At 40.4% G+C, this 22,954-nt stretch overlaps 2 protein-coding genes across 9 annotated transcripts in view; one reads left to right on the top strand and one right to left on the bottom strand.

Annotated features, from left to right (window-relative positions):
• The window catches only part of CNNM1 (cyclin and CBS domain divalent metal cation transport mediator 1), a 35,018-nt gene extending 28,244 nt beyond the window's left edge, over window positions 1–6,774 (top strand). For all 8 annotated transcript variants that reach the window (XM_075612325.1, XM_075612324.1, XM_075612326.1 and 5 more), the window contains one exon: window positions 1,214–6,774. In XM_075612325.1, the coding sequence (XP_075468440.1) occupies window positions 1,214–1,293 (80 nt within the window). In that variant the 3' untranslated portion in view covers window positions 1,294–6,774. The remainder of the gene's footprint in view (window positions 1–1,213) is intronic.
• GOT1 (glutamic-oxaloacetic transaminase 1) lies at window positions 5,851–22,651 on the bottom strand. The gene is made up of 9 exons (XM_075612331.1): window positions 22,475–22,651; window positions 18,797–18,978; window positions 18,037–18,160; window positions 17,627–17,739; window positions 15,093–15,197; window positions 14,492–14,642; window positions 14,008–14,173; window positions 7,717–7,859; window positions 5,851–7,389 (listed from the first exon to the last, which is right to left on the bottom strand). Exons 1-9 carry the CDS (start codon window positions 22,590–22,592, stop codon window positions 7,250–7,252), a joined length of 1,242 nt encoding a protein of 413 aa, XP_075468446.1. The 5' UTR covers window positions 22,593–22,651; the 3' UTR covers window positions 5,851–7,249.
• Window positions 22,652–22,954: the final 303 nt, after the last annotated feature.

Raw genomic sequence — 22,954 nt, 5'->3', positions numbered from 1 at the left:
TAGGTTTGTAATTCCAGGCATTATTACCAAAACTGTACCTATTACCGCGCTACTCCCTTTAGAAGTGTGCTGCTGGTAAAAGGATTGGCCTTACATGTATGGAAAACAAAAGAACAGATCCTGCGCTCCTACCAATTTGGGCTAAAATATAATAGTGACATTTACATTTAGAACCTAAGTCTGTGTAACAAAGGAGTCATTTGGTTGCATCTTTTGATCAAAACATGATTCAAGCCTGCCAACCTCGACAACGTACGACACTTTTGTTTTCATTATTACCAAAACAACTATTTATTTCTAACTCTTTCGTTAGAAGAACCGTGAACCAAGAAATCACCCGGTGCTCTAAATGTATAAAACCCAAACGCCAAATGGGACCATAAAGTGAAATAAATATGTGGTATAATGTATGTGCAACTTAAATTAGTGACATAGTGTTCAATGTATTAAAATAAATATAACCCGCATGCAGCTCTAAACCCGAATAGGAACCATCCTCTGAAGTTCTGGAATATGTGATCTTGGATGCAACGGGAGCACAAAAACCAGAGGGGGGGGGGGGAGAGGAGACCTGAAACAGTGCAATACTGTATCAAAATATAGTGAGAAAAGTGCTTATGATCTCCACAAATGCTCACTCACAAAGTATCCATAGATAACAGACACAGCGAACATATAAACCTTGGTGAAAAACTTATTTGAGCAGGCTTAGAACCTCTCATCTGTTATGTATTGGAGAGATGTAGTGCTCGTTCCCCCAGAAAGAAAGAGCAACAAGGTGGTGCAGATAATAATATACAAAATATTGTTTTCTAGCTTAATCTCCACAAATTCAAACACACAATAGTGAAATTTCACAAGGTTTTTCACCAAGGTTTCACATGTTCAATGTGTCTGTTATCTATGGATACTTTGTGAGCCCTTTTTTTCCACTATATTTTGATACAGTGTTGCACTTTGCGCTCCCCTTGCATCCAAGATCACGTGTTCCAGATCTTTAGTTAGAAGGTAAGTAACTACATTTTATTCAATAAAATTATGGTAATTAAGAGATCCTGGTGGAGGACAATGGGGAAGAGACTAGCTTTCAGGATTCTATAATGTGTCCTAAAAGTAAATGTTCTATAGTTTTATTTAAAAAAAAAAATGTTTCCCTTAAAATGCTGGCTAAACATGTCACACTTTGAATCTTACACATTGTTTCTATTTGCAGGTGGTAAGACGAGAAAAAAATCAAGGGATGCTGAGAGAAGCCCAGAAGAAAATGCTAATGTTATGCATCTAGTCGCATAAAGAAAGAGGTGAACCACACCATAAAAGTTAGAATATATAAAAAATGAACCTTCGGCTGCTGGAAAGGAAGCATTGTTCCTATTTCCCCATAAATGCCACAACAAAATACTCCTATCTAAGCACTCAGGTTACTGAACAGTCATTTTCTCTAACTGCCATCTGACTGTAAATATACTGTTTGTTAGAACAATTATTATGTTATGCACAATCTTTCCCTGCTGCGTCCCACTGCCTGCTTCCCTCTCTGCTCCCCCACCCCCACCCCCACCTTGTCTCCGGCTCTCGGCGTCAAATGACGTCACGTTGCCATGGCGTGACCCTGTCGCTGAAGACAAGGTAAGTGAAGTTGCAGAGGCCTCACGCGATCCCCTGGCATTAATTTAAATGCCTTGGGGGAAGAGCGCAGGGCCACTGCAACCGCCACGCCCCCCCTGAAAAATCTTGCGCCCCCCTGTGTTAGAAGACTATGCTTTACAAAACTACAGGAATTGCTTACTGTTTGGTCTTCACAGAATATTCCTCCGTACAGATCATCTAATGAACAGCTGGTGATAATTTTGTACAGTGAGTGTCCGTAACAAGTTAGGGACCATGGTATTTTTATTTTACTCCATCATACAGTACATCTGCCCCTCTGTTTCGGAGAAACCATACAGTTGTGAACAATACAATACTTCTGTACAGGTTAACCATTTCCTTTGAGAACCAAAAACTTCCTAGTGTATGTGTTTCCCAATTCACAGACGCTTGCATGCACTAGTCAGTGACGGTTCTGGTCCACTCTTTAGTGATGACACAAGTAAGAATCATTGTATTTTCTAAAATGCATAAATTGTTTTAATTGCTGGCATAAATATACTGCTGGAAATAGATATTTATTTTAAATATGAAAATAATAGATTTTATTAACAGCTGTTTGGTATGTAGCAATCCTGAAAATGTACATTTGTTTATCTTCTCTATTGTGTTTGTAAATGGCCCAATTGTAGTACATGCACAGCATATACAAGGGAGGGGGGGGGGACGGACCGTATTTGGCACAAAATAGTTTTCACAAAACTCGCCTGTACATCAAGACACCAATTCAGTGTTTTTTAATAGGGGCTCCCAGCAATTGTCAGGTAATTTGAAAATTATATGATACCTGCTTGAACCTATTGAAGTGTTATCTGACTAGACGGGTGTTATCAGGGATATTTGTTGAAACTGGCTATATACAGTACACTAGATCCCTATTGAAGCACTCAAAAGCCTCTAAATAAAACTTGGCATGCAATGTGTATAACTAAAATGATGCAAGAAACAAAAAAAGATACATTGGTATTTCTCAACAGGAGACGACCTCAGCTCTTTGTAGTAGTGAGGGTCCACTGTGTCACAGGACGCTACGTAGTGAACTAGAATTGAAGGGCTAAGCAAAGTTAAATAAGGTCCCTGTGGACATACAGTCACCGTCATGATTTATTTAACAAACATAAAGCCAAAATGGAGAAGCCATGTGTGAAAAACTAAGTATACCTTATGATTCATTCGCTTGTAGAACCACCTTTGCAGCAATAACTTGAAGTAATCGTTTTCTGTATGACTTTATCAGTCTCTCACATCGTTGTAGAGGCATTTTGGCCCACGTTGTCTTCTTTACAACGTTGCTTCAGTTCATTGAGTTTTGTGGGCATTTGTTTATGCACAGCTCTCTTAAGGTCCCGCCACAGCATTTCAATCGGGTTGAGGTCTGGACTTTGACTGGGCCATTGCAACACCTTGATTCTTTTCTTTTTCAGCCATTTTGTTGTAGATTTGCTGGTGTACTTGGGATCATTGTCCTGTTGCATGACCCAATTTCGGCCAAGCTTTAGCTGTAGGACAGATGGCCTCACATTTGACTCTAGAATACTTTGGTATATGGAGGAGTTCATGGTCGTCTCAATGACTGCAAGGTTCCCAGGTCCTGTGGCTGCAAAACAAGCGCAAATTATCACCCCTCCCCCACCGTGCTTGCCAATTGTCTTGAATGTTTTCCACTTTTGAATAATCTTTCTCACTGTAGAATGATGGACTTTAAATTGTTTGGTATTGGCCTTATAACCCTTCCCAGATTGATGGACAGCAACAGTTGCTTCTTTAAGATCATTGCTGGTGTCTTTTCTCCTTGGCATTGTTTTAACACACCTGAATGCTTCAGACCAGCAAACTGCTAAAACTTCGGCTTTTATAGAGGTGGTCACACTTGCTGATGATCAATTAATCAAGTGCATTTGATTAGCAGCACTTGTCTGCTACTTAGCATATTAATTCCTATGGAAGCAGTAAGGGTGTACTTAGTTTTTCATACATGGCTTCTCCATTGTGGCTTTATTTTTGTTAAATAAATCATGACACATTCTATTATAATATGTTGTGGTGTTGTTCATCTGAGGTTGTATTTACCTAATTTTTAGGCCTGCTAAGGAAAAGATGTGTGTTATTATGTCCTGATATGTAAAACCATGGAATTCAAAGAGGGTGTACTTTCTTTTTCACATGACTGTACATAATAAACTGCCAGGTAAGTAATGTGAACACAATAGAAAGAAACATCAGTGAATGGTAGTGTAAAAAGAACTACCCCCGAAGTCCAGATTGGGCGAAACGCGCGTCGGGTCTTTCTGACGTCACTAGCTGTGACGCATGGAGTGCGACCGGCTCAGTCAGGGGCAGCATGAATTCTTCAAATGCTCAGCATTAGCTCTGTACTAAGACCACAGTAGAGAGTACTAACCACCCTAGATCTGAATGACACTAGCATTGTTCGACAAAAGTGTCTGCACCTCACAATATCTACTCCATTGTAGATATAATATAGTATCACTTGTCCTTTTAACACTTTACCACTCACTGATGTTTCTTTCTATTGTGCTCACATTACTCACCTGTCAGTTTATTATGTATGTCCACGGGGACCTTTATTTAACATTCCTTAGCACTTCACTTCTAATTCACTACATAGTGTCCTGAACCATAGAAGTCCATCACTACTACAAAGAGCAGATGTTGTCTCCAGTTGAAAGCAATTTCTCTCTTTTTATTCCCCCTGCATCGCTTTAGTTATACACTCATTAAATGTCAAGTTTTATTTAGAGGCTCTTGAGTGCTTCAATAAGGATTTAGTGTATAAAGCCAACTTGAAAATTGTACAAAATACAGAAGAATAGACAATGCATCTGATCTCAGACATGCAATTAGAGTGTGTTAGGGTTCCTAAAACAAAAAAGGTTAAAACACTGCACTAATTTAAAAGTTACCTTTTTGTGCTTCTAGTTGAGTGACTCTTGAAACAAAGATTTTAAATGTGCAATCCTATGTAGCTGGCCATACATTTTTGTAAAGAATATATCAATATAATATGCTTTGTTAAACAAATGTAACCATTCTTTAAATTAATATTTGGCTGCTTTGGTTTCTTTGAAAAGCACAAAACCCTTTCATGTGGGGCTTCTGAATGGGGTACTGTTTGTAAATAGTTTTTTTTCCCCCCTCTTTTACCCATCCTGACCTTACAAATCCAAATGAAAGAGAAGGGAGACAGAGGTGGGTGGTGTTTTGCCTTTACACTGTGTTGGAAACAGTGAGATCACACAAAAAGGGAGTAACTAGGGCACTCAAACACCTCCCATGTATAATTTCCCAATATTTACAAATTAACTATAAAGAAAATAATGTAAAAATATTTATAGTATAAAGATTGACAATTCAATGTCTACATGTTGCAAGGTTTCTGTATGGTGAACAACATGAGCTGCTGCTTTGAACAATCTTCCAATTTTAATTGGATTCACCCTTCCTATAGTAAATACCAAAACATCTTCAGATATATATTTTTTGTATGAAGCACAGATGGGTAAAGTCGGTTATTAAATCTACCAATTGTAATTACCTTTTGCGCGAAAGTTTAAAATAAATTTCACTATGGTAATTCCTGTGATGATTTTACGCATTTGTGAAGATATTTAAAAAAAATGTAAAAGAACCAGTTTGATATTTTAAATGGGATTTTATATGACAAATGCACAAGACTGAATATACTTATTGATGGCACTTTATTTTAATGTGGTATGTGTTTAATTGGTTTGTTAGACGCATACGTTGACCATGGTTCTTCAGCATGAACGGAAACACTGGTGTGCGTGGTAATCCATCCATTACAAATTTGCATCTTACAGAAATGTATTTAAATTGGAATTTTACTTAAACATTCGAGGTCCCTCAGACTGGGTTATGTAACAGGGGTCTCCTCACTTTCCAGGTATGTGACATGCCTCCCATTCTGTGGTCAAGCAATGCAGCTTTCTGCCCAGCACACATTAATTTATGGGCTCCACATTAGGGATTCATTTTAGAATAGAGTTATGAATTAAGTTATCAGACATAACTGTGTCAAAAAGATGAGTGGCAAGCACTGCTGGTCCCTTATTGTAGTTTTGAAAGCCACTGCAGTCTCACATTGATAAACATATGTTCTTCCTACTGCAAAGCAATCTTCCTTTACGAACACACACACACAAATAAATAAAAAGTACACGCAATAGAATGTTGTTTATTGCACCAATTTGTGTAGGTTATAACAATCACAATGTAACTCCTAGGCATTAAAACAATTTGCATGTTTACATTTTAACAGACAATGGTATTTGGCTTTAGTGTTCCCAAAAGTTCATATTAAGTTACAACTGCCCACCTCCGCTCCAAGTTCTGTATTGCACTTTCAGTAACAGATGTTAAGAATATGGAAACAAATGCCTTAAAACTAGCTGTGGATAGTGTGGCTGCTTTGGAATAAAATATGTAAACTGAATACAGTTTTTGAAAACCTAACTGTATTTATTCTAGCATTTTCAATTTTGCATTAGGATTCTGAAATGTGGGCCATATTACCTTGATTTTATAGTAAATGATTGGCCCATATTTAAATTAAGGTGCTTTTTCAGAAGATAAAACTCAATTTAAAAAAAAGTATAATACACATTAGATTTATTGGCAGGTGGCGTTTCACATACGTGCTTCAAACAATACTGGTACCAGTTAATGGTTTACGGAAATCACCCTCTAAACCAGTGTTTCCCAACTGGGATTCCGCAGCACCTTGGCGTTCCGAGAGAGGACTAAAAAGGGTGCAGTGGGATTTCCCCGATCTCCCAAAGCAGGGTAGTTTCCCTATCTTGATTGGCTGCATTACCCAGCAGCAGCCAATCATGAGATGTCAGGAGCCTGCAGGGTGTGGCCAAGCAGAGAAGGAGCAGCATGGGCAAGTAGAGAGGTGAGGCTGTGTGTCTGTCTGTGTGAATTTGTTCTGTCCTGTTAAGGTGTGTTTTCTTTGACTTTCTGTCCTGTCTCTCTACCCCATCTGACTGTCTTCAGTCCTGTGTTTTCTGTGACCCCTTTTTATTTTAGGGTTGTCCCAAGAGGGGGGGGGGGGGAAGGGTTGAAACCCACTGCTCTAAACTTCACTAATAAAAATTTAATCTGTTGCATATGCCAGTTGTGAGTGTGTGCGGGTGCACAAGCGATGCATTCTGCATAATAAACATGCACTACTATTGTCACGACTATTTAATAAACACAATACTGCACTGCTGTAAAATCACAGCATAAAGACTACTGAACAGAAAAAAAAATAGTTCTAATATGGACTTGCTTTTTATTATTTGATTTGTAACTGTTTAAGAGCACACACAGAGTAACATTTCAGGACAATAAAATTGATCTAAGAGTAAAATGCCACAAACTATCACATTAGCTAATTTGTTCTTCAGAAGAGGTAAGCGCTTATTCAATGCAAAATAACATATCCCTGCAGCATGTTTTATTCCTTTTTTAAAGCCATAAACCACATGAGGTCTTGACCATGAACAAATAGTACACATACAACACACCACATTCAAAATGCAATTTACACTACAGTATGTTTGTATTGCTGTCTTTACTGGATCTTGGTGACTGCTTCATAAATAGACTGGGCTATATAATCCAGGTTCTTAGTGGTTAGGCCACACATGTTAATGCGTCCACTGGCCATCAAGTAGATGTGCTTCTCTTTAATAAGGTACTCAACTTGCTTGGCTGGAAAAACAATTGTGGCCAAGTGTTGGAGGGAAGGAGAAACAAGAAAAGAAAAAAAGTATGGTTAGATAAGATCACTACAAACAGAAAATAGAACAAGAGCTTAGTATACTTTAGCTCAAATTATTATTTTGGAAAGTACAATGAATGGTTACAAAGAATTAAAAAATGCACACTTCATAAAAAATATTCACTAACAGGTAGAATGACATTGTTCTTTCAATTACAGGTCATTTATGGCAAACAGAAAAGGCTAAATATTTTACGTGCCACAAGGGTCCTCAAATGCAAATACTGCAGCATCAATGTGTTATAGTTGGCACTTACGGTTTAGCCCAGTGAAGCTGAACATTCCGATTTGGTTTACTATATGGTTCCAGGTCCCTGGTGTTTTAAGGGCCTCCAATCGGGCTTTAAGTTCTGCCCTCATCAAAAGGACTCTTTCTGCCATGGTCTTTACATTGTCCTTCCTAAATGTAAACAAGACAAATATTTTACACCACAGCCCCAGTATTACAAATTAACCCAAACCCAAGACATAATAATAGGACACGACTGTCATGTACACCATATCTGTGTGCACGTGGCTTGTGTATGTGAAAAAGGTTAATACATTCCGCTATCCTGACTTGTCTCCCTGCAGAGTCCTTAAAATGAGCAATATCTCCCCAAAAAGCTTCACACTACAACTCAATAGGCTTCCACCACCAAGAATAATGTAAGGTTTTACCATAGAAGTCCATGGTCCCATTAGTAGTATAAATTCGTATCTGGTTCTAAAGGAGGAGTTTACAAAGTGTTGAACTATATACAGTGGTGTGAAAAAGAAAGTACACCCTCTTTGAATTCTATGGTTTTACATATCAGGACATAATCATCTGTTCCTTAGCAAGTCTTAAAATTAGGTAAATACAACCTCAGATGAACAACAACACATGACATATTAGTAGAATTGGTGGATTGGCATATTACACCGGGTCATGATTTATTTAACAAAAATAAAGCCACAATGGAGAAGCTGTGTGTGAAAAACTAAGTACACCCTTACTGTTTACATAGCATCTTAATTCCCAAGTAGCAGACAGGTGCTGCTAATCAAATGCCCTTGATTAATTGATCATCAGCAAGTGTGACCACCTCTATAAAAGCCGAAGTTTTAGCAGTTTTCTGGTCTGGAGCATTCAGATGTGTGTTAACACAATGCCAAGGAGGAAAGACATCAGCAATGATCTTAAAGAAGCAACTGTTGCTGTCCATCAATCTGGGAAGGGTTATAAGGCCAATACCAAACAATTTAAAGTCCATCATTCTACAGTGAGAAAGATTATTCAAAAGAGGAAAACATTCAAGACAGTTGCCAATCTTCCCAGGAGTGGACATCGCAGCAATTCACCCCAAGGTCAGACCGTGCAATGCTCAGAGAAATTGCAACAAAAAAAAACCAAGAGTTACATCTGACTCTACAGGCCTCAGTTAGCATGTTAAATGTTAAAGTTCATGACAGTACAATTAGAAAAAGACTGAACAAGTATGGTTTGTTTGGAAGGGTTGCCAGGAGAAAGCCTCTTCTCTCTAAAAAGAACATGGCAGCACGGCTTAGGTTTGCAAAGTTGCATCTGAACAAACCACAAGACTTCTGGAACAATGTCCTTTGGACAGACGAGACCAAAGTGGAGATGTTTGGCCATAATGCACAGCGCCACGTTTGGCGAAAACCAAACACAGCATATCAGCACAAACACCTCATACCAACTGTCAAGCACGGTGGTGGAGGGGTGATGATTTGGGCTTGTTTTGCAGCCACGGGACCTGGGAACCTTGCAGTCATTGAGTAGACCATGAACTCCTCTGTATACTGAAGTATTCTAGAGTCCAATGTGAGGCCATCTGTCCGACAGCTAAAGCTTGGCCGAAATTGGGTCATGCAACAGGACAATGATCCCAAGCACACCAGCAAATCTACAACAGTATGGCTGAAAAAAGAAAAGAATCAAGGTATTGCAATGGCTGTGACAGGGCTGCTTGCATTATTGTGGAAGTTATAGGCATGTTTGCTTTCTGGCATCAAGTGCACCACCTATGTTTCTGTTTTCTTTGCTGGGCCCAGCGATCTTTTCTTTGTGTTTCCTTTATCTAAACTTTACTAACCTTTAATGTGGTGTCCTGAGGTCAGTTAGTACAATGCAGGTGTGGTTAGTGTTAAACACAGTTTGATGTTACACAGCCATGGTCAGTCCCTGTTAAAAAGGAAAAGGGTGTTTCCTTCCTGCATACCATCCACGGTGGATTATACCATGGTATGGAGGGGGAATTAAAGTAAGTGATACTGAATGTCATTTATTTTGCAGAGTAAAGACATGCATGGGATGTTTGTAAAAGGTACTGTTGTTTATTTTGGGCTTGCTATAGAAAATTGTATGTTGTGTGAAGTGTATTATGTTTGCTAATTGTGTAAGTTTTGGGAGACAACTCCCCTGTGTGGTATACTTAATTTGAATTGGTGCAAATTAACCAGTAGTAAAAGGGAGTGGGTTTCTTTCCCTGGGTCTGCTGCACTCCTTGTTGCTGTGTGATAGGAGGTTGTTCTTTTTCTGCACTCCTTGTTGCTGTTATGTGATATGAGGATGTCTGTGGAACTTCAGTGAAAGGATGCAAACTTTCTAATGCAGATATTGCTGGCTACTCTCTGTATGGAGACATCACGCTGGGGAAACTGGTTGTTGTACACCTGAATGTGGAATACCTAATAAAAAGAAGGTTCAGAGAACAGCAAAAGCCTCTTCCATTCTTCCCGGGGTCTGATGCTGCGGCTTCTTTAAACAAAGGCTGGGACGCAACCTTTCACAATGGCCCAGTCAAAATCCAGATCTCAACCCGATTGAAATGCTGTGGCTGGACATTAAGAGAGCTGTGCATAAATAAATGCCCACAAACCTCAATGAACTGAAGCAACGTTGTAAAGAAGAGTGGGCCAAAATTCCTCCACAACGATGAGAGACAAAGTCATACAGAAAACGATTACTTCAAGTTATTGCTGCTAAAGGTGGTTCTACAAGCTATTGAATCATAAGGTATACTTAGTTTTTCACACATGGTTTCTCCATTTAGGCTTTATTTTTGTAACATAAATCATGACACGGTGTAATATGTCATGTGTTGTTGTTCATCTGAGGTTGTATTTACCTAATTTTAAGACTTGCTAAGGAACAGATGATTGTTATGTTATTGTTATGAGGGTGCCGAGTGTGGATAGGCAGATGGAAGGATGGGCGTCAGGAACTTTTATAGTACAAAAAGAGCTTAATTCATGTCCATTTATAAGGTTCGCCATACAAGGACATACTTAGTTAGACATTAACTGGTGGAAAATCATAAAGTTACTCCGAGCTTCTTCACGGGTAGCGCACTCCTACGCTAGGGTGGTACTTATGCTTGTTTCCGTTAGTATTGGTTAGATTGGCTGTCTCCTGCATAGCGTCAATAAGGCCCCATCTCAAGTGGGGCCATGGTGGTTAAACACTTCTCTGGAATTAGTATCACGTTACTGTGTACTTTGTCTATGCATATTGGATCCGGAGTTTACAAAGGACCTTCAGGTTGGTCCAATCATAGTATGCTCCAGAGCTACTACTCTGAGAACATGCTCACTCTCCTCTTCCCGAATGAGAACAATGTTTAGACATTAGAGGTGCTAACTATATCGGGCACGTTCCTAAACTGAATACAAACTAGGACAGGACACTTAATATACTCATCTATACACAAACATTTACAAGACTCGCTCTGAGGCCCTATGCTGAACTCAAAGGAACCTGCGCCTAGAACATTGGGTGGAAAAATATATACACACCCTTCTATCTCCCTATGGTGACATCACTGGTCACAAGACCTCTTACATCAATGCTGAGGGGCAATACTAGAGTAATGCCACCCGGTTAACCCATTAAACCCTTACAACATTACTTAGTAGCAAAATTGGACAATTGGTTGATGTCGTCTTGTCTCAGCTGGCCGTCTAGATTATGCAGCCTTCTTTCCTTATTACTTGGCTTGAGAAGGACGGGTGGAATTGTGATCTGATTCAGGTGGAACGCTGTGACAACTTTCAGAAGGAAATGGGACATGCTTGTGGAAGCCTGCTTTATCCTAATCAAAGGTAAGCAAGTGCTGTTTACATGATAGTGCCTGACATTCTCCAACTGAAGTAATCGCAATTAAGAACACTTCCATGTCAGTAACTTCAATGATATTGGCTGTAATTGTTCGAATGGATGATCCACAAGAGATTCTAGGAGCAATGAGAGATCCCATGTTGGTACTGGGTTTCTTAAATGCGATGTTTTAACTGCCTATACAAAGTTTTAACTGCCTATACAAATCTTATAAGTTTAGCCGAAGCTAAATCTCTTAATAGTGCAGAAAGTGCGGATACCTGGACGTTCAAACTGAGGTCTTACTCAAATCCTACTTAGAAAAACTATTAATGCCACAGAGGGAGAATCAAAATATTCTTGATTGGCCTTGATAAACCAGTCACAAAAACATAACCATATGCAATAATATAATGAGGCCATTAGTATTTGAATAGCCTTCTCAGAACAGCTTTTTATTTTTAGCGTTAGAAGATGCCACAGTGGGTCTATTGCCATATTTATTAAATTGGCGGGGGTGGGGGGGGGGGAGAACCTCATTGACCAGTATGGAACAATGGCTATCATTGATGCCTTGTCTGCTCTATTTTCTAAAGGACCTTGGCGATAAGCAGAATTAGAGGAAATATGTATGCCAGGTTGAACTCCCAAGGAAGACTGAAGGCATCCATCTGACAAGCTACAGTAGGTAGTGAAAGAATCTTGAACAAGAGAGTCACACTTTCCTGCTGAGGGCAGTGGCCATCAGATCCACTGATCGTGCCATTTCCCTCACAGATAGATGCACTGTGTCTACAGAAACTTCTGCTATATAATAGGTTGCCAACCTAATTTTTGCCAGTGCACTCAGGATCGATGCCTGCTTGACGCCCATTTTCTAGCGCTTCCACGTTGGCAATCCCAGGTGTGCATAGCTCTAGAAAGGGATACTGTGGCCACCACTTGTTTTCAAGGTAATCATTCTATGAGGAAAGCTTGTCTCAAAGCACTTTACATCAGTGGTCTATGTATCCTTAAAGGGCAATGCATTATCCACAGTTAGTGTGGTCCTCTTCGCAATTCTCATAATTGCTGCATTTACTGTAGAAGGGTTTTACCTTTACTTCCTTCTCTACGAAAGGATACATCTTCATAAACTTCTTAGTGGTGCTAAACTTCTGGTCTGGTTTAATTCATTTAGCCGCAATCTCTTTTATGGCGGGGTGGGGGGGGAATCTCATCTTTTTCGTACACCTTCCAAACTTATCTTTCTTCAGTCGATCTTCTCTCTTTTAAAATCCAATGCCTCCTTCATGGCTTTAATTAGGAGATCCACCAGGTTGAAGTAAGTCTTCCGCAAGCGTTTCCTGCTCTGAGAAATCCAAATATTCCACTTCTGAAAAATGTTGGTAGATGTCCGACTCCGAGGAACATTTGTCCTCTTCTTATGGGGTTGTTTATTCGCCACGGCACTTTAAACACTGCGATACAATTTTGTTTCATCCATGAGAGAAGGATGGACATTGCTCATTAGGCACCACTGCTACCGTCTTAAGCCAGTCTTCACATATCTTTGTCAATCGCTGGTTTATCACAAGCTGCACAGATTCTAGAATTCTTTGAGACCTTCTTGTGGTGTAATGCCTCCATAGCCATCTTTTATGCCCCCTCTTCAAGCTGACTCCCAGAGATACTGCAGTAGGAAATATATAAAACATCCTCACTCACAGAATATGCACTCTAATCTAACAACTAGCTAGGGACTCACCTAGAAGATGTGGACAGCTACCCCTTGCCTAAAAGCTTTGGTACGCATCTTGCTTCAGTTTGGCTGCTCCTAGACTCCTGGAACGCCTGCATACACATGGAACATCATTGAAGTATTGCCCCTTTAAGTATGGGATGCTGGGTCCACCTGTCGCCACTAAGCTGATGACGTCATTGCGCACAGTTACTTTAAGGAGCGAGCGCACTCCCAAACATGCCTGCTCATGACCAGCACACTACCCACTTGCATTCTAAGGCGCTTCCATAGTTCTGTTCCAGTCGCATGGGGCCTTCGGCCAGCAGACAACAGGCACATGAGGCCGGAACCTCATGTTGGATCCCCTGAGAACAGACTACCTACTCACAGTCCTAGCGAGTCCCTATTCAAATAAATAAACTGCTATGCTGTAGGGAAAGAAAATACTGATTCAGCAGGTATGGGGAGGTATAGTACCTGCAGAAGAATTGATTGCTGTATTACTCACACAACTGAACAGGTTAAGGCATTAACATGACAGTATGTGTAAAAGGCTATATTCTACATAAAACGGATTAAAAAACAATATGGGAGAGGTTTATTCAAAAATGACAAACTGCATTTTGATTTCCATGTAAAATTTCACGCACAAAACACAATTCTTGAAAAACAAAAATCACAACTTGCTCACATTTACAGTTTAGGTCCAAAAAATTATTTCAATAATTATTAGTTTATTCTTACCATTCATCAAACAGTTCAGGGGTGTTGAGAGTGATGGCAACAATACGTGCGCCTTGTGATGGAGGATTCGACCAGGTAGTACGGACGATCTTTTCCATCTGAGAAAGGACGCGTGCAACATTATCTCCGTCTTTCCCCACAACCGTCAGATTTCCTACTCTCTCGTCTAGGCAAGAAAACAAATCCATATTATTGAGCAATAGAGAAAGCAAAGAAACATGTTGCATCTGCCCAGTGAAGGACTTCTTAGTTTGCAACTCAGTTGACAATTGAATACAGCAACTTAACACTTGACAAGAACCAATAATAGGAGACACTGCAATTTGGGTTTGCAGAAGCAACCTCAAGTTTAAAAATAAGTTGTGCAAAATAAATGTAAGGTATTTGAAAGTGAAGCTACAAGCAGTTGTCATGAAATAGACAAAATATGTATTAAAAGGTTTCAGTTGCTGTGCTAATTTAATAATTCAACAATGATACTCACTATACAATCCAAAGTTCTTCGAAAACGACTGAGAACAGAATAGCTCGAAGCCCTGAGACACAAAAAAACGCACAGCCCATGCATCCTTGTCTAGATTTCCAGAGGCAAATCCCTGATAGGCAGAGTCAAAGAATGGAAAGAGATACCGCCGCTGAAACATGCAAGAGGGGAAGAAAAAAAAGGAATGTAAAATTTGGCAATTCATTTAGCTATTTCCACATACAGTACAAGTACACAAACTACTAAAAATGTTGTCTCTGCCCCTGAACTTCCTGTGGAAATGGAAGCTGGCGATACCATGGGAGTTCTGTTGAACATCAGTGTACACATTTGTGCCAAAAGTCTTTAAAAAAAGGGTTTTATCTTAACTGATTATGGTTCTGATTTTAACAGATATAGCAGCTTTGCCTACATACTGTACAAAAGACTCATGTTGTTCACTTGGTAGCATGGGGAAATCTACCACATACATTGTTTGCAGAGTAAAATTTCTGAACTTTTTGTAGCACCAAGTCTTAAGACAAATTAGTAAACATAAGTGGTTGAGGATTGTCTACAAACAAGCTTACTAGAAATGATTTATATAGTCTCTACCACATACCTTCATGACTTCAGATATCTTTTTCCACTCCTCAGAGGTGGGGTCTACTCCAGTAGGATTGTGTGCACATGCATGAAGAACAAAGATGGAGTACTCTGGAGCATTCTGTTTGGAAAAGCATTGGGTACAAATATTTTAAAGTCTGAAAGCAGCCCAGGGCTGGATCACTTTTCATTTACATTTTCTCCCACCTGTAAAGATGAGGAAAAACAAATCATGATGATGCAATAATAACTGGCAGAAAAGTTATAGGGTTAGGTACTCTGACATCTTGTCTCTCCCACAGTGGCCGTTCTAACTCGTGTCACAAATCAAAAATCAATCATGTTCCAGTTTTATTCTGTACTTAAAAGTTGTGCCGAGATAAACTTATTTTGTTTTCAGATCACGTACCTAATTGTGAAAGGTTTCAGTAGTTTCCAATTTTAGATAAGTCTTGTTTAAAGGCTTTTTTTTGGGGGGGGGGGGGGGCTCTTAAGAATGGCTACAATTAAGAATTTCTGAAATTGCTTTGTAAAACTCAGCCTGTGTGGGGTTTGTAAGTTTTCTACAGTAACTTTTATTTTACATTTAAAAAAGGAATCTATAAGCTTCTATGAAGAGGTTGATTTGTACATTATAATATTTAAACCTAATCACCCCCTGCATTCTGACCACGACAGCCGCCTTGCCTCCTACATTACCTCCTTTCACTCCTGCCTGCAAGACTTCCCCCGTGCTGCCCCTTCTCTGGAATTCCCTACCACGTACCATCAGACTCCCAAGCTTTCAGATGTTTACAAATTCCCTGAAAACTCAACTTTTCAGGGAAGCCTACTTGCCATACCTTGAACATCCAACTCCGCTCCCCCCTCCAACCCCATTGGGACCAGCTGTGCGGCTGGACCAATCTCCGCCCTATGTAACATCCCCCAGTGGCATAACTACTGCCTGGGAAAGTCCCAGGGGCCCGAAGGGAATCAAGACACTCCCGACTCGTAAACAGCAGCAGGGCAGCATCCCACATAACCGCGGGGACACGGAAGTGGTTCAAACTAACCCGAATGCAGTTCAGGAGAGGAAAGGAGACAGCTGGTGCGCTCTCTTACAGCCAACTGGGTTTCAAGAGAAGTGTAAGAGAGGGTGCACCAGCTCTGCTTCCTTTCTTCCCCTGAACTGCACCCGGGTTTGTTTGAACCATTTCTGGGTTCCAGCAGTCCCATGGTTTGCTGCACCGTCACTGCTTAACAGACTTACCAAAGTGTGCACCTCTACAGTGAGGTCTCCTGTTTGTCAGCAAGCACCACCTGAAGCACAGCGAGTCTGAGCAGGAGGAAAGAAAGCAACCCGTAGAATCTGAGGGGTCCACTTAATTTTGTGCCAGGGGACCCTTATGATGTAGTTATGCTACTGCACCCCCCTCTTAATGGCTCCAGCTGTTAGACTGGGTCATATTCTAACCTGAACCACACCATATGCTACAATGAGCAGGCACCTTACTTTCTTTTTTCAACATTGTCCCTCATTCCCTTTAGAGGGAAAACTCATGAGCAGCGCCCTCCTTACCTATTTCTATCCGTTTGTGCATGTTTGTCCTCGCTTGTATTCAACTGTTTTTTGTAATGCGCGTAACTCTGTACCCCATTGTACCGCGCTCCGTAATATGTTGGCGTTTTACAAATAAACGATAATAAAGCTTAAGGAGCTATTGAACCCGTAATGAAATTTGCCTACCTACACATTACTAAAATGTTGCTATTGCCAAGCCCAATTGCAGATAAGAAGCACCTTCTACAAATTCTCTCATTGATCTTTTCAAGTAACCATTTCTTTAAACATTATGCTGCGGTCCCAGTGCGTTCTACAGCACACAAGCACCGCCCCCCAATCTGACCGGGCTCAGTACCTGCCTCGGCGCGCATTTGGCAGTCGTGCTGTACTGCAAGTTGTCAAATACCAAAAAATTGTATTTGGAACTTGCAACGGAAGCGTGGCCACACCCCCGTCTGTTCAGCCAATGAGGGCGAACCAGCCACGTGAGGTCATGGCCACGCCCCCTCCCGTCGCAATCTCTCCCAAGATCGCGGTGAAGCGCCGTCTACACACCCCCCCCACCCCACTACGCGCGCGCTTCAGTGCTGACTGGGACCGCAGCCTTAGGCAAGTATACTCCGTGCATTGCCTAAACTGCACAGTAAATAATACTCACTCTGCAATGTACAGGCATCTCTGTTACCAATTATCCAAATTGTATATCACTAATGATAAATTGTAACGGTTTTAATACAAAATGAGGAATGCGTTTCTGCTAATTATACTCCGTGTAACACCTTTTATTAAAAAAAATAAAGGATTCATCTGGATAAGATTTAATTAAATGCACTTTTTAAAGAACATTCAATTTCGAGTCGTTCATGGTTTTTGCTCTATTGTTGTTATTTGTCTAGAACACACAATTCTTTCCCACCAATGAATAATGCGGACAATCTTAGCCCACATATATAAATATTAAAAAATAGGACTGACAAAAACTTTGTTAAATCATCCAAGCTCACCTCCAAATCCTGCAGGAGTCCTCCAAGATCAAGTCCTCGTTTAGCAGCATCCCAGTAGCGATAACTTCGAATGTCCTTAAATCCAGCATCAATAAACACAGCATTATGGTTCTCTTTGGTGGAGAAAGAGAAAAGGAGAGTGAAGACAGTAGTTTGTTTCAGCTCTTATAGACTACAATAAAACATCCAACCAGCTCTTTAACTCTTGCTTCACAATACAGAAATCAGTAAATGAATAAGAAAGTAGTAGAAGTGTGTCAAAACGTGTGAAACAAACATTACATACTGAATGGCTGGATGTATACTTGAAATATATGGGTTAATGATCAGTGAGGTTTACATATCTGGAGCGTAGAATGTAACTGGTAAAGCAGTGTGGAGGCAAACAAGTGAATGGAATCACATATTACCCCAAGAAGGAGCAGAAATGTAGATGGCGGTTGCAGTGTTGTTGGTCCCATTGTACCACCGCCTAAGAAATTCAGCTCCAATGCGTAATGCTCCTGTTCCACCCAAAGACTGGACTCCACCTACCTAAAAAGGAAGAAGAAATAAAATGAAAAATTGTAGCATACAGGGGAGCTTCTAGACAGATCCAAATTGTGTTAGTTTACCTTCAGCACCAACTGTACACACATCTACAAAATGAATTGGTGTTATATACTAGTGTTATATACTGATAAGGTCATATTTAACAATATGTAACTATTTGTAACCATGTATTTGTCATCTTAACTCTATGCCCAGGACATACTTGAAAACGAGAGGTAACTCACTATATTACTACTTACTGGTAAAACACTTTCTAACTAAATAAAATAGAGTTATCCTACTGCTAAGTAATACCCAGCAACAAATTACACCTGGGCCGAAAATGCAACTGACATAAGGTCATATACAAATAGCCATTAAAACCAAAACAAACAATGCTGACAGTCACAAGTGTTTACAAATCGTAATGGGAGGACACCTGGAACAGTCACACATAAGCCTCTAAACAAAAAAATGATATGGTGACAAGCTTATATACAACAGCTAGGTGTAATATGATCGTGATATCCAATAGAACAGTACAAGCTGCAATCAATCAATATATAGCAACTTAATTTCAAGACTTCAATTTCAATAATTTTGCAAGTTCCTTTTCAAAATGCAACAATCCAAACTTACCCGATTCTCTTTAAATGCTGGACTGTCATCCCCCAAAGCAATTCTGGAAGAGCTGGCGCGAAATTCAGGCAGCCCCAAAATCGGCAGGTACTCATGATTTAAAGTGGCATCATTTGCTATCTTTTGCTCCACCTTTTTTACCACTGGCAGGACCCAGGGCTCAGAGTCATCTGTACGATAGGCTGTAGAGCAACGTGAGACAAACATGTAAATGCTAACTGCCACCACCATAGAGAGCACATTATATAACCATCTTTTGTTTCTGTGTAACTTTCTTAACTTCTAGCTTAAAGCTACTAAATGCACTACTTCACATACAAAGTGAATCTATTAGGACACTCAGGATCTTCTTTCTTGAGAGGAAGTGACCAGCAATAAAGATATCACTGGGCATCCAGAGTCCTAATATAGTTCCTAATATAGTAAGTCCTAAAAAATAAATCATTCAGGGCTTCATGTTCCATTTTCACAGAGCCTGTAAAAGGGGCTTTAAATCGGGAAACATACGTACTGGTATCTAATGCATACAAATTACCTTTTTCTTGTTTAAATTGAAATAAATAAGCATGGATATGTTGAATTAATTATTGTAGAATTAATTCGCCAACAAAATAATCATGATCTAGGCCTGTGTAAAAATATACAGCTAAGTATACACATTATAGAAAAAAGTTAAAAGGCAGACATCATTTATTTTCTAAAGACTTCCAAGTGTTTGCATTGGACCAATACACACAATTTTTTATATCATGCCATTACCAAAGATCAAGCCAGAACATATTATTGACTGCCATCCAAAGTACAATTGAACAAGAAGTTTCATAACAACAAACCAACCTTGAAATAAGATTACACAATTTAAAATGCTGAACCAGTTCTATTTGTAGAATACACTTTGAAAATACATTTAATCTTGTGCATGCTGCATGGTTAGATTACCTAAGGTCTTGGAAAAGTGTAGATACTGAGAATACATTTAGTGAAGAGGTCTGTAAGGTCTTTGTAAACTTATGCACAAATCTATATGACGATCTCATGTTCATGCATAAAAAGGTATCGCAACCTATAAGTAATATGCTGTAATGCTGGGTACAATTTATATGGTCTATACAACTAAAACACTGATCTGCTTTAAATTGCACAAGCATTCAAGGATTTGGGTTTTGTTCAAATACAAGCAGCTGTTTGAACTGTTGCTACAGAAAACACAGGTCATAAATAGCAGGAATTAGTAATAATGGGACAGAAAACATCACACAATTGTACACAAACTGGTTGCTCAACTGTGTTCACAGAAATAACTTATTTTTCAATGGTCCAGAGTCTGACTATGTATATACAACGGACGTATGAGAATTTAAAGGCAAAATGGATCCCTGCCATGCAACTACAACACACATCACTGCGAAATGTTCAAAGAACTAGATTGGTCATCACTTGAGTCTAGGCGCAAAGTTCATCTTTCCTGTCTTGCCTTCAAATACTTTCTGGACCCGTCTATCTGAACAAGCTCCTCACCCCTACCACATGCAGCACTTATCATCTGAGATCTGACTCCAAAAGACTTTTCATGGTCCCAAGGTTCAGCAAAGTATCTGGCCGCTCCTCCTCTTACCGTGCACCCCAAAACTGGAACAATCTACCGGAGACTCTCACAGCCAACACCAGTCTAAGTTCTTTCAAAACTAAAGCTGTCTCATTTTAATCTGGTCTGTAACTGTTATATACACCTATAGCATATATTATCTTTTACTGTGCATGCAATGTCTTGTATATAATGTATAACTGTATGTACACTTATGTAACTATGTATTTGTAACCATGTATTATTTGTCATCATAACTCTATGCCCAGGATATACTTGAAAATGAGAGGTAACCCCCAATGTATTACTTCCTGGTAAAACATTTTATAAATAGAATAAAATGTAGATTATCGAGTAGAATTCTGGAGCCTCAAACACATGGAGATAATCGGAACCACAATTCTGCTCAGCAAGGGGTGGTTTAAGAAAGTAGCATTTCACAGGCATTTTTTAAATGTGTTGGTGCCTTATAAATAACTGATCACAAAAACCTTACACACCTGTAATGGTCTCGTAAGTTGTGCGACAAGTGAAATAAATCATAAAATATTTATGAAAGTCAATGTCTAATGAATAGAAGTTGCAGCCCTAATAAATGGTGTCACAAAACGTACACACTGGTAAAGGTTCAGTATAAGTATATACAGTACAAATAAATCCATAAATGCACATATTGTGTTGATCTGATCTTTTTATGTAAATTGTAGGTGTTACTGAGCCTACTAATGTGGAGTTACTTGATTGAAAGCCATATACCACATTGGCATTTAGCAAATAAAGTTTACCTATTTTTACATGCCAAATATTGTAGGGCCTGAGTATAGTGAAGTGTGTCACATGAATTACATTATATATGATGCCTCTTCAAATAAATATTCTTACTACACAAAAACACAAATAGTAATGCATCGTACTTTCAATTAAAAATGTTAGTACATTTCAACATCTGATATTTGATGGGATGTAGAAGTGGACGTATTATCACAAATTTTCATTTCCATTCAATCCCTTGTTGTAGCCCTCTTTTCCCCTACTATAGTCAGTTGTAAAATATATTTCTACATATCTGATAGTTTCAGCATGTTAAATGATAGTAAATTGAGCTGCAATCCAAGCTCAACCCTGTGCTTAACTCTGTGGCTTCCCTGGCCTCTGACCAAGCAAACTTCAACACATTTTCTCACATGCCTGTCCCTGACTTCTCCTTTACGCCTCCATTTTTTCCTCTGAAATACTGTATCTCCCTCTTTCTTACTAAACCATGGCATTCATCCCATACCCAGCTCCAAACTAACCCCACCATCATACACAGACTATACTCCCTAACACATTGTACTCATGTAACTTTATACCTCCCATAAATTATGACACTCATAAGTGTTCTCTACGAGCTGCATGAAGCCCTTCCCCTCCACCCATTTCCCCCCTAAGATATTTCATACCCTCCCAATATCGTATCTCGAGAATCCTTCCTTATGATTTGCACATCCTCTTCAGCTCGCCCCTCCTAACCTTCATTCCCCTCTCCCTGCCCCCTTCTAACCTTCATACCCCTCTCCCTGCCCCCTTCTAACCTTCATACCCCTCTCCCTGCCCCCTCCTAACCTTCATACCCCTCTCCCTGCCCCCTTCTAACCTTCATACCCCTCTCCCTGCCCCCTTCTAACCTTCATACCCCTCTCCCTGCCCCCTTCTAACCTTCATACCCCTCTCCCTGCCCCCTTCTAACCTTCATACCCCTCTCCCTGCCCCCTTCTAACCTTCATACCCCTCTCCCTGCCCCCTTCTAACCTTCATACCCCTCTCCCTGCCCCCTCCTAACCTTCATACCCCTCTCCCTGCCCCCTTCTAACCTTCATACCCCCCTCCCTGCCCCCTTCTAACCTTCATACCCCTCTCCCTGCCCCCTTCTAACCTTCATACCCCTCTCCCTGCCCCCTTCTAACCTTCATACCCCTCTCCCTGCCCCCTCCTAACCTTCATACCCCTCTCCCTGCCCCCTTCTAACCTTCATACCCCCCTCCCTGCCCCCTCCTAACCTTCATACCCCTCTCCCTGTCACCTTCTAACCCTTCCCTCCATGCTGCTCTCACCTCCTACTCCCAGGTTGACCTTCCTGGAGTCCGTGTCCGCACGAAAATCCGCGGTGAGCTTGAAAACGGCCACCGGAAGAGCCTGGGGGACCTCGCAGAAGACAGAAGAAGCGGCCATCGTGACCCGGAGATCTGTCACCGTGCGTGCAGAAGGAGACTCTCACCTTCAACTGCTGGGGGGCGGGACAAGCCGCAGCCAATCAACGCGCCTACAACTGGCCAATATCCACTAACTCCCGGCAGCACATCAGCCTACTGGCTGGAGTGAGGCACAAGAGGCAGGAAGCGAGCAAATCAAACGTGAGGAGACAAACAGTTGACGTAGAAGAGAGACCATTGGCTGCCAACAATGATGGAGAAACGGCTTCTGTGATTGGTGGTTGAAGAAAACTCTAGACAACGGGACAGCCCTGGGATCACGTGGTACTGCTGTGGTGATAAAGTGAGAGTTGCCCATTCGCAATCATGTTTCGCCTCAGT

This window comes from Ascaphus truei, chromosome 8 (genome assembly GCF_040206685.1).
Source record: "Ascaphus truei isolate aAscTru1 chromosome 8, aAscTru1.hap1, whole genome shotgun sequence".
Lineage (NCBI taxonomy): Eukaryota > Metazoa > Chordata > Amphibia > Anura > Ascaphidae > Ascaphus > Ascaphus truei.
This window is presented reverse-complemented; position numbering and strand designations above follow the sequence as displayed.